At 40.1% G+C, this 12,710-nt stretch overlaps 1 protein-coding gene across 4 annotated transcripts in view; it reads right to left on the minus strand.

Moving 5' to 3' along the window:
* Positions 1-12,710, minus strand: part of PELI1 (pellino E3 ubiquitin protein ligase 1) — a 47,308-nt gene that overhangs the window by 26,445 nt on the left and 8,153 nt on the right. Inside the window, exon 2 of one of the 4 annotated variants that reach the window (XM_030447998.1) lies at positions 6,581-6,745. The exons of 2 other annotated variants lie outside the window; for them this stretch is intronic. In XM_030447998.1, coding sequence (XP_030303858.1) covers positions 6,581-6,635 — 55 coding nt within the window. In that variant the 5' untranslated portion in view covers positions 6,636-6,745. The remainder of the gene's footprint in view (positions 1-6,580; positions 6,746-12,710) is intronic. One more of the 4 variants, XM_030447999.1, reaches the window with a different exon arrangement.

Genomic DNA, 12,710 nt, shown 5'->3' on the forward strand with positions numbered 1-12,710 from the left:
TAAATTTTAACCCCTGGTTGAGAAAGGAACCCAGTTTCTTGTATACAGGTACGAGGTGAGAGCTGGTAGGTACTCTTGGCTCTTGTCACATAGGACATTTGGCATTATTGCACGAAATATAGCTCATCAAAAAAAAGCCAAGAATGGAATACCTCAACCATTAAGATGGAGCTGAACTACTTTTATAGGGACCCAGGGGATTCTGGTTTGGCCATATGGTCCAGTTTTAGGTAGCATTTAAGAAACTGTTATGCTTAGCATTTGACTTATAGTGGGAAGCTTTCAAGAAGTCACTAATTCCAAGTTTTCAATTTGCTACGTACACAGGAAAATGTTACCTTCAAACAAGAGAAATCATCCAGTTCAATATGACAACTTTAAGTTAGTTTAGTCTTCCAGTTACAGCCAGAAGAACTCTGATGGAAAAATATTTTCAGGCTTGTGGGTCATGTAAGATACATTTTTGAAAAACACCAGAAAGTGTTTTTGTAGCAAGATAGTCTCATGGTCCTTATTTTAAAATAACCACGCTCTTCAGAATCTGTATTTGTTTTTTACTCTCTCAGAGTATGCCACCAAGGAAAGAAAAATCAGAATAAAATCTAGCGTATGAAAATAACAGTAATTTTAAATCAGTACAGTACAGGCATACTGACAGTCACTGTGGCAGAGCACTTTTTCAGCACTAGTCAAAACGTGCACCAATTGCTAGACAGCATTAACATGTTCTCCTGGTAGCATCATGGACTGCTCTTGCTTTTGCAATGATGCTAAGTCGTATCACTAACTCTAATGAAATTACATTAACAAGACAGCAATTTGACTCTTAGTAATTCCACCAGTGAAGAATGTGTTCCCAGTGACAAAAAAACAAATTTCTTCCTTGATGCACTGATCAGAATTCTGTCTGACTGCAAGCCTTCAAGATTTGGCCTAGAAATTGGTAAGAATCCTAAAACTGAGGTGTGGGGTCACAAGCTCAGAGTATTTCTCAACATCCAATGCAAGTTTACTCATTTCCCACATAAAGTTCTGAAGAAAAATAGCTCAGTAATGTATTCTGAAAAAGCACATGCTTGAAGCTGTACCCTGGCTAGGCCTCTGGTTCTCTTCAGATACCATCTCATATTTCAAAGTTACCTGAAGAAGCCCCAAAACCATGTGCAGCTGAACAGTTACAGATTGGGCTAAATTTGAATTAGCACACTTGTAAAAGTAAATCTACATCTCTTTCCCATTTCAGGTATTTCTCTGACATGCAAAGATAAATGCAAAAGTATCTTAACACTTGCAAACTAATTTCTATCAATTGCCTTGGCTTTGAACTCTCTACCTGCATGCATTGAGAGGCGAGATTTAAGCAGCAAAGAATTACTCATTTTCTCTCAAAGAAAAATTTTTCCATTCAGGAAACATGGTTGGGTAAAGACCAGAGTCACAAAAAGTTGCAGTTTTGACAGCACCATGACCAAGTAATTTTTTAACAGCACCAATACAGTTCAGAACACAGAAGTTCAACAGTTTTGAAATCAGTTTCACATGATTTACAGCACACATTTATTAACCAAAGTGACTGGTTAATATAATACAGATTTCTTTCCTTCTAAACCTTTGGAAAGAGGTTGAGAGAACCCTTGACTTTAACCCCTGGTGTGCACTCCAGATACCTGCACAGGCTACCAACAGAATACTGGCTGGGTATCTTCAAGTGCACCACAGAAACATTAGGTCCCGGTTTTCTAGTACAGGGAATTTAACAGCAATAATCTAGTATGGAGGAGCTGTTTCACTTCCCTTTTTTTGTCAGCTGCTCAGTGCAGACTGATTCATCCCAAGAAATCCTGCCCTCCAGAAGTAAACTTTGCAGGTTTTTGGGGGTAGACTGGCCCTCTCAGGGCTGACATTGTTTATGAACATGTCTTCAAATTACTAACAGCTGCTCATGCTGAGCACTGTGGTGCCTCGCTCACACACATCCATAAACATTTGTAGAAATCCTGCTCACATTCAATCTGCTGCTTGTCATTAGTTACCCTCCTGCTCAAGGATGTCTTATGTCATTCAGCTGTGGAGCAGAAGACGACCTTACAGCTGCAGAGGGTATGAACAGTCACAAGCAGCCAAGTTGCCACACATTAAGCAATTGCTACCCAGACTCAGCAGAGATGCCTGACCACATTCAAGCTCCTGGACCAACGCGAATTCAAAGTCAAGGAAGCATTTAAGGAAGCCCATCCAAGGAATTAACCACACCACAGATATACCAAATAAACCAGAGAACTACCAGTACTGCAAAATCAGTGCCACAAATTTGACACTAAACAACCAGAATGAGTTTATGAAGGATCAGGCAAGCGGGACAAAGGCTACAAGTCTGTCAGGCTGATCAGCTGAGAAAACTTACACAGAAGCTGCTGCCTTAGCAACATGTATTGCTTTGATGGAACTTTGTGGCTGGGTTGTTGTTTTGGGTTTTTTTAATACAGAAAAAAAAAAATACAAGCATGCTCAGTCTCACTTTAGCAACTTCAATACTAGCTGTGGAAGTAATATATATATTTTCTCTAAACACAGAGGAAAGAAAAGACTTTCTCTGGCTTTGCAGCCACTGTTGCACTTAAGCTCTTTAAAACTCTGAAATCATTCTGTACTTACAGCATTTCACTTACAGAAGTGTGTGAACTGCGTGTCCCCAAAATAAACTCTGAACTATGCAAATAAATACAGCACTGTCACAAGCTCACTCTCTTCTCGCCTCTCTTTTTAAAAAAACTTATTCCTTGCCTTTAAACATGACTGCTAGGACAAAAAGATGCAAGATCAGCAGCATCAAGTAACTCAAATGCTATCAACAGTGAAGAGCATTACCATAAAAATGTAATGGGGGGTGTACAAGCTCCAATTTCATTAGTTTCTGAGATGAAATATTTTTCTTGTAATAACCACTTCCAAGATGACTGAAGCTTTTTTCCTTGTTAGAAGAGAAGCACTTGGTTTTAATTTCAGGAAAAAAAACAACACCCAAATTTCACCCCAAAACCCAAATTAAAATCCCAATAAAACTAGACAAATGCAAAAAACCCTTTCTTCTAAAAAAAAGCCTTCACTTCAAAGCCAACCTGTGACCAGATATACAATTATATCATTTCATCGCACTGTAAATCTAAATAAGTTATAGAACTTTTTGTTAAGTTATAAATGAGAAACAGAAAGAATGATTCCAAGTAGCTTTAAAACAAAACACTTGAGAAAGATACAAACATCATAGCCAAAGTGCAGGAGTGCAACAGTTTAGACAAAGCTTCAGTCTCGAAACCCGCCGGACCAGAACTGTGGGTTGGAGCTCAGTTCCAGACTGCAGTGCCCGTGGAGCAAGGCACCACTCCTGGGAATAATTGCAAGTTCTTAGTTTTGCTAGAGAGAGCTATTTTTTTACTGCTTCTGGTATTAAAAGTAAGCATGCTCCTATCTGCTGGGCTGGGGTTTGCAGAAGTCCAAATGTGGGAGTAACTGTGTTTGTACTTGTTCTAAGTCCTTCTTTTAAGAACAGGAGTTTAACATCAAAGGGTGCAAGTTTAGGAATTGTATCTAGACCTGTCTTTTCAAGTAATCCTCACTCAGCAAAATGAAAAGGTTAATAGAATCACCAAAAAAAAAAGTGTTTCCATCCTAACATCCTCATGCAGGTTACTACATTTTTTATTAACAGATCTAAATACCGAAGTTACAACACAGTGCCTATTCCTTTTGATACAGAAGTCTACCTAAAATCTAAAAACTGGATAAAAAGAAAAAGACAGGCTGCAATCCTCACCCCCAAAACCAATACCACTGTAGTTGTATACACTGAAGCAACAAAACTTGCCTTTATGTGCAAAAGTAAAGGTCCAGTTAAGCAAAGGCAACAGAAGACCTAGCACAAATACTGAAATATTACAAAGTGAAACTGAGTGAAGTGACAGCCACCTGAAATCAAAGATCCTAGGAAAAGCTCTCATTAACTGGAAGCAATGTGGAATCTCTTTCCGAAAAGAAAAACATAGAATAATCTGAAACAGCTCCAGTGTACAAAAGACTATGTCTTTCAGCCTTTCAGATAATGGCTTGCAAAGTCAACATGCTCCAAAAATGGTTCTCACTATGGCACAAACGAAGACTCCCTAATGAAATAAAAAAATAAAAAATACTTGCAGCCTCCCAGTTTAGCTCAGACTGGAATACTGCAACAAGATCCTCTTCCTTAAGTGTCTTTTTAAAGTGTGCCAAAAACATTAGTTAGAAGGATAATCTAAATAAAGCCATTGTTAAAAAAATAAACCTACATCATACCATGGCTGGAACAGCTAAGGAACTGGTCAGGGAGGAAGGATTATTTCCTGGCACAGCAATGCAGCAACAGACTGAGTTCTCTCTCTCTATTAAGTTCTCTCTCTATATTAAGCCTTCACAATGTTTCACAAAAAATAAAACTGAGGTTTGTAGCTCATCTGCTTAACAGATGAGCAATTGTATTGAGCAGCAGGACTTTGCTTCTAGGGGTAATGTGCAAGGAAAAAGAAAAAGCAGTTAGCTGATCAGCAACATCAAACAACTCAAATGCTATCAACAGTGAAGGAAAAGTATACTTAGCAAGGAAAGGAAACAAAGTGTAGTTCAAATTCTGCTTTTGTTCACCTACCAGGCCATCTCGTCAAACCTGATACCCAAGCTCAATTAATGCAGGTGCAAGTGAAGCCAACTGAATTAATCAGTCTAAGCAAGATCACTATCAGCCTACCTAAGCAAGACTGTACTAGAGCAGATCTGGTCTGCATGTGTAATTTAATTCACCACTGATTTTGGATAAGCCCCAGACATTCAGAATAATTACAGTGCCATCAGAGACAATGCTAAATGCCAGTTATAGTATTTAAGTTGGTTACTGCTTGTCTGAAGAGATGAAGCACTCAAATGCCAGGTACCCACCAGCTTCTCAAACCATCAGCTTCAATTGTGTTCTACAACTCTTCAGGAATGACACTATTACTAGGAGTCTGTTGCAAATACTTTGGCTTACACACAAGTACTTGAACACAGTTAAGTCCTCTCTGACCCACAGCATTTCATCACATAGGAACTTCTTCCTAACAGATGAGACTCTGGAGTTGAAAATACAAAGCTCTAACAGCTCCACGACTACTAAAGATCCAGACCATAGTGTACTACTATCTGCTGAGCTTCCTTGAAATGCACTGGCAGAGCTAAGTAATTTTGAAGTAAGAATTCACTCGTGATAGACACTTGACAGAAAACCCAGAAGCACAGTGGAATGTACAGCTGATTAGAAACTAGGAGGAAATATGCAGCATGATTCCAAGTCAGCAAACCCATGTGAAATAAATAATGGAGTCTTCTACACTTAAGATGTTTCAGGCTCTTAACCACCAATACTGAATGCTCATAACCTGTTTTAGGACTTTGGCAGTTTAAACAATAACATCAGCCATGGAAGTACTAATCTCTTTGATGACAAAAAATATTATTATGATTAGTATCTCATGCCTATTTGCTGAAATCCTTCAAGATGCAAAATGAACCTGTAAACTTTTTCAAAGTTGTATGCCAAAAGTCTTCTCACTATTAACCACTCCCATTGTACTGGAGGTTATACTCTCAATTTTACTAGCATTAACTTGGTATGAAAACTGGTCCAACCAAGGGAAAGTTAACGTCCTCACAACACCACAGTATTTCTATTTCTTTGGTGTAGAGCAATAGGAGGCAGCAGCTGTTGTCCTCAAAACAGAGGGCTAAGGAAAAATAACAAGCCTCAGATACATCCACAAAGATACAGAAAGCAATGCAACAGCCTACCACATCAGAAGGATATATATATAGTCAGTCTAATAACAAAACTTGAGACAGCTCCCTCAACCTCTTAGAAAACCCCTGTTATTAGATTTGTTTCTCTTGGGTTAGTGAGAAAAGACAGCTCATGGACAAACACTGCTCAGCAGGTCTGGAGCAAAGAAGGGTGCAGGGCTCAACAACTCTGATGTGGTGAGGGGGGGGCTGTGTGTGTGGAAAGGCCACCGGGGATGAGGAAAAACCATTACTCTCAGCAGGCAGTAAATATATGAGTTCAGAGCCTCTGGAAACAACCTTCAATGCTAATCCAACATTATGGCATGTGAAAGTACAATTTGGTACAGGTTAGCATCCATCTTTCTAATACAATTATCTGCAGTTTAATAACAGCTGGGGTAGTTGCTCTAAAGAGACAGTGTCCGAAGAACAACTTAAAGCATAAAAAAAGACAATATTGAGACAACAAATACCATTATGGACAATACCAGCAAGACAATACCAATAGTTTGTATTGTTCTACACTTGTACTTCTTGCAACTACTCTCAATCAAAATCCTAAAGAGGTAAAGAAAACACCTGTCTTGCGGGAATTCTACATGTAGTTACTGAATTTTCAGGTTGGTGTTTTCTGGTTTTTTGTTGTGGGTTTTTTTTTTTTTTTTTGGTATAGAGAAATTTAGGAGCAAGTACAAAAGTTTGTTCTCTTATAGCAACCGTGTAGAAGTAAACTCACCGTGTCCAAGAACCGCAAGATTGTAACCGCACTTCCACTTGGATTTACGATACATAATCAAAAGCCACACTCGCAGAGGGAAAATGACCTGTTGATGATGGTGGCTGTCAACAATGGGTTCAGATCAGTTAGCTGCTAGTGCAGACAGGACAACATTTTTCAACACTGCGAGAGAAAGCGAGAGCAAGACCATATGGTTAAGCCCCATCCACATGAGCACCAAACGGCATCAGCAATTGAGAACTGTCAGCTGGGAGAGGCAGAGGTGGGAAGTCTACCTGTTGCTCACTGCTCCTGTTAAGAGTGATTCTGCAGAGCTTTATCAGTGGAGCTTTACCAGCATTGGCTCAGTCTACTGGAATAAATCCAATTTGAGGAAAAAAAATAAAAATAAAAAAAATAAAAATCACAAACGACACGGCATAGGCTTGAGTCCAGACAGTACTCCTAGCACAGAGGAACTCAAATACTGTTGCTCAAAGTTATTCAAGGAATTCAGATACCAGTCAGTTTGCTTCAGCATAGTCCAGATTCACTGAAACTTAAACATGTGTTCTGGAATTACATGGGGTAAGTCTAAGTTTTACATGCACAGAAGACTTAGAGTTAAGAGTTGGAGGTAAGCATGAAAATAGTACTGTCAGCAGACACCTTGCCTGTATGCAAAAATAAAGGGATGCAAAAGCTGTCTTTAACTTCAAAAGTTTCTGAGTAGGGTGAGCTGGTCCAGATCTCCCGAGTTCCCATTCAAAATATATGTTTTCAGTGACAAACCTCACCACTAACACAGAGGCACGAGCTTTGCATACAAAGGCAGAAGCACCGCATCACAGAACTATTATTTATCACCTCACAACCTGCAGGAATGCCTGAACTTGGTTATTACCACTCATATAGGAGGAGCACATTCTGTGGGTAAACAATTTTAAGGCAGCATAAAATACCACTGCCTGCAAAAGCAGCAGTCCCACCTGCTGCCCTGTATTTACAAAAGGTTTTTGTACAATCACGGTGTCCGCAGATTTGTACCCCAATCTGTTCCTCAATTTGATGTACAATGTTCCATGTGTGTACTGGAACACAAAAGAGGAACACAGAGGTGGGCCCATCTTTCAGCCAGTAGACTCCGTGTCCAAAGAAAGAGCTAAATCATGGTATTTTTTTTTAATGTATGGACATATATTAAATTAACAGGGAGATGACAGGAAACAAGGTTTGTTCCTCAGCAGCTCTTAAAAGCTGTGTTTAGCCTTGAAAAACAAGAGAACATAACCACTCCTATCTTAACTTCAGAGATAATTTTTGCTTTCTTTATACTCACTCTTCTACTCAATTTACCTGTTCCTTTAGGTAACAAAAGCTACATTCATCAGCAAAAGACAGCTCAGCACAGCAATAATCTTAGAAGCATGCACATTGAGTTAATACTAAGCTTATATCAAGGATGCTAGAAAATGAAGTTGAAAACAAGCACAATAACAGCAATAAACTAAGAATTTCAAATTCTGTCTCTGTTACAAAAGCAGACTTGCAACAACCCTTTATTCTGTCTTCATCAGGTTTAGTCATTTCCTGTGCATTTCTCCTTAGGACAAGCTTTCTATTACAGTTTTTGCTATGCCAGGAGGTCTAGGACTTGAGACAACTGAGAGACAAAAGGAAGATGAGTGCCATTAGCCTGCTCAGTTCCGCAGAAAGGCATAGTATCAATTCCTCTCAGGAGGAATGACATCAAGATAAAAATTACCAAAATAACTTAGGGAGGCAAAAATAAGGCAGTTTGTCTGCTAACATTAGTGCAACTTACCTCCACAACCAGTTGCTATAATAAAATTTAAGGTATACTAACATTAATACATCTTGGGGTCCAGTTTCAAAAACTCTTCTACCGATAATTATTGGTAGAACTCTTATATCAATAATTATTCCAGGCAAGCTGGGAAAGCATCTTCCAGCACTGCCTGGAAAAATTAAACTGCAGAAACTAAACGGGCCACAGCAGAAACTCCAGCGCACGTGTGCTGAGTTGCAATGAGAAGGCAGGAGGTGGACAGAAAATACAGCCTCCGAAAACTCTTGGATGTTATCTGAAGACTGTAAAAGCTTAAGTGATGCTTCCCAAAGACTAATCAGCATCCTTAAGCTGAAGTAAAATTGAACTATGGCTGAGGATCGAACAACTGAAGTTTAGACTTAAAACCATGCTCAAGCCTTCGGTGTAAGCATTAATACAAAAAAGCACTGTGTGCCATGGTTAAGCCTACAATGAAGGCTAACTAGAAATTCCCATGTACTTCAGCTCCAGTAATGACTGTTAACAGGGAGTGCAGAACTCCTTGTGGTTTTCAAGTCTTTCTGTAGCAAGGGATGCCTCTCTGCCACACTTAGATGCATGTCCCTGAAGAACTGAGCACTGTAGCATTAGTTAAAGACACAAAGCAGAAACCGAACCCCAGGTTTCATCACATGCCATGCTCTTCCACACCAGTACAATGGAAGGGAATCCTGCACCACTCTTGAGGGCTGTGAGCCACCTGGCCAGAAGCCATGGTTATGCACAGCTACTTGGCCCTGAGGGTTGAAAATAAAAGATGAACAGCCAAAATATGAGGCCAGCAGACACAGCTGTCAGGCAGGGATCAGCAGACCTGACGACTGTGACTGTAGCATTATGAATGCTCCAGCCCATGTTGGTTTGCTCTTTTGTGCTATACCCTATTCTTTCCCTCAGTCACTTCCTTCCTCTCTTTGTCTACCTACTCTAACTCGTTCTCTCTCACTCCCCTGCCTCTGCCCATTTTCTGTCTCTTCAGAATCTAACATCTTTCAGGCAGACTTCTACTCATACAGCACACAGGCACAGCAAAATGAAAGTTAACAGGTTTTAGTATGTTTAGCTGACTGTAATAGTCCTTTCCCATCTCAAGTTTTCATAAAATTCAAATTTCTTGAAAGACAGTTGATGGACGCCATCCTTAGTCACAGCATACCAGTCAGTATTAAAGGTAGGAATTCACAAATAATGCAGTGTGATGATTTAGCTTCATAAATGGAGTCTGTCCACTGCAGGAGACGTCTGAACTACAGCTTTCACTCACATAAACAGTCCCTAGCCACACAAAGATAGACTGTCAAGCTCCTTCCACAAATTCCTGCAGGAAAAACAAATTAAAAAGATAGCAGATTGGATGGAACAGCTCTAAGAAAAATCAATAGTGGTAGCTGTAAAATCTAAAATTAAAGTAAGTCTGGTTTTGATGTTTTCAGTACACACAGTACATTAAATTTGGCATAAGCCCAATGGAACATGAAGTACATGTGGACAATGTCTGCCAAGTGCTAGAAATATAGCACTTAAAGTCTTTAAAGAACAGAGACTCAGACCATTTCTACTTTATGCATCAGAAAATAAATTAAATCAAGGTGATCTGAGGGAACATTTGAATTAAATCTAATTAGTGTGCTTTTTGCAATGCTGAATTGAGCATGTGCCGATTGGCAAACAATCAGCATTCGTCATTTTTTAATCTGTTCCACTTGTGACAAAGGTTACAAACAGATGTTCTACCTCCTCATATTCCAAATTGCTGTGCTTTCCTCCTTAGCATCAGGCTTGTGTCTCTGGTAAGGTCTGGACCTGGTCTTTTGTCATGCTAGTGCTTCTAAACATCTGACACAGGAGAAGCAGAAGAAAGAAATGGGAAGCGTGAACTCAGGGAAACTGCACTGCACAATCAGTTTTTTCACCCACCTCCACATTTGTTGGTACTTCATTAGTTTACATGCCTCAGAGCAGAGCAAGATTTGATTAGTAACTGAATGCTAATTTGCATCTCTGCAGCAGCCCCCAAATATTAGCAAATTAAGCATCAACACACCTGGGAGTTCCTTACCAATAAAGGCAAAAAGAAAAGAGTGAGACAAGCCTCATGGTTAAGCCCACATGGCTTTTTTACCAGACATCATCCACCATACCAGCCCATTCTCCCTACTATCTCCCATTCACTGCATTCCTTTGGAGTTGGACAGAAGTGAAGAGCCATTCTAGCTTCGTTAGGTTTTCTGCTATTATTTGTGGGAGGACTTGCACATCCTTCCCCACATCTCCCAAGGATTCTGGAAGGAACACACCCCTCCTTGTCTTTAAGACCATATGAGGTCCATGCTTCTCCCTGTGATTGGTCTCCCTTGGCTTTAAAGTAAACATTAACTCTTCTCTCATTGCTTGGATCAGGCTCCTATCTCTGCTCCTGTTTAGAATCTTAGAAAGTTTTTGGGTCAGAAGGGATTTTTCCTATAGCCCCTTCTGTACTGGAAGGCACTGGAAAGCTGCTTTAAGGTCTCTCTGAAGCCTTATCTTCTCCAGGCTGAAAAGCCACAACTCTCAGCCTGTCATCACAGAAGAGATTCTTCAGCCCCCTGATGATCTTTGTGGCCCTCCTCTGGACTTGATCCAACAGCTCCACATCCTTCTTGTGTAAAGGGCTCCAAAAATGGACAGTACTCGAGGTGGGGTTTCAAGAGAGCAGAACAGAGGGAGAATCACCTCCCTTGACCTGCTGGACATGCTGCTTTTAATGCAGCACAGGATATGGTTGGCTTTCTGGGGTGTAAGGACACACTGCTGGCTTGTGTTGAGCTTCTTATCAACCAGCACCCTCCTCCAAGTGCTTCTCTTCAGGGCTGTGCTCAATTCATTCTCTGCCCAGCCTGTATTTGTGCTTGGGATTGCCCTGGCCCAATGTGCAAGACTTTACACTTGCCTTTGTTGAACTTCATGAGGTTTGCACAGGTCCACCTCTCAAGCCTGTCAAGGTTCCTCTGGGTGGCAATCCTTCCCTCTAGAGTGTTGACCCCACCACACGGTTTGGTGTCATTGGCAAACATGATGAGGGTGCCCTCAATCCCACCATCCACATCATGGAAAAAGATGATAAACAGCAGTGGTCCTGGTGCCAAGCCCTGAGATATGCCATTTGTCACTGATCTCCAGTTGGACATCAAGCCATTAACCACGATTCTTTGAGTGTGACTTAAATTAGGTCCTCCCCAAAGTTAGATTAAGGGAAATACTACAGGAAAAATGCTTGTTAATACTTGTCCTCTAGAGCTAGGAGTTTCCCTTGATAACTTTGCATATCTCAGAACAGTAAAATACTGTCAATGAGCAAAAAAGTTATACAGCGTGTATACACTGGCATAAAAACTCAAAAGCAGTTGCTATACCTAAGTCACAGGTGGCTTATAAGTGGCTAATAAGCCCTCACATTTTACTACAGCATCCTGGCCTTTCTCAGCCAGCAGTGAGAGAGGTAAAAGGACCTACTCTATGTTCACATCTGCTACTCAGAAAGCCTTGGACAAAGCTAATATACTGGCCACAGTACCGACTGTAAAAATATGCATACATACAAAAAAAAAATATAATAAAAGCTACTTGTGAATTTATCTGTTTGAATGATCAAGCTGAGTTCCTCAACTTCAGCAGGTGGACAACCACCTTCATGGAGTAATTCATTGCATCTTTTAAAAAACAAAAGACAAAACCCATGTAGCTGCCCCCTGCTACAGCCCTGAGTAGCTTACAGAAATCTTAACCAACAGTTCATGCTGCAACACAAGGGAAAGCTCTACTGGAATGATATTTCACATCCACCACATACAGCACCAAATGAATGTTAAAACAACAGATGTGGGCTATCAGCAGCATAGTAATTACCTTATTAAAGGGAAAAAAAATTTAAAAATCAAAGAGCAAAGATCCAGCATACGGATCCACCTACCACAGGAATCAAGAGAAGATTACTTGGCTATGAAAGTCATCTAAGCACAAAGGTGTGATCAACTGTCTTCAGATTAAGATGAATTACAATATAATTAGTCAAACTTCATTAATCTCAGCCTTTGAAGTACACAGTTATATATACACACTTCAATATATCTGGCTTACATATATACATATACTAATCTGATGGTTTAAATACAAGGTGCAGGGACAGCATATTGGATGAAAAAAGCAGTCTTCATCTGAAGCATCTAGCACCATTATTACAAATTTGCCAAAAACATTATCACACAAGAAAAAGGACAAACAAAACACCTCAGAGGCTACACTTTTGGGCCATCTCAT

The sequence above is a fragment of the Calypte anna genome, chromosome 3, assembly GCF_003957555.1.
Source record: "Calypte anna isolate BGI_N300 chromosome 3, bCalAnn1_v1.p, whole genome shotgun sequence".
NCBI lineage: Eukaryota > Metazoa > Chordata > Aves > Apodiformes > Trochilidae > Calypte > Calypte anna.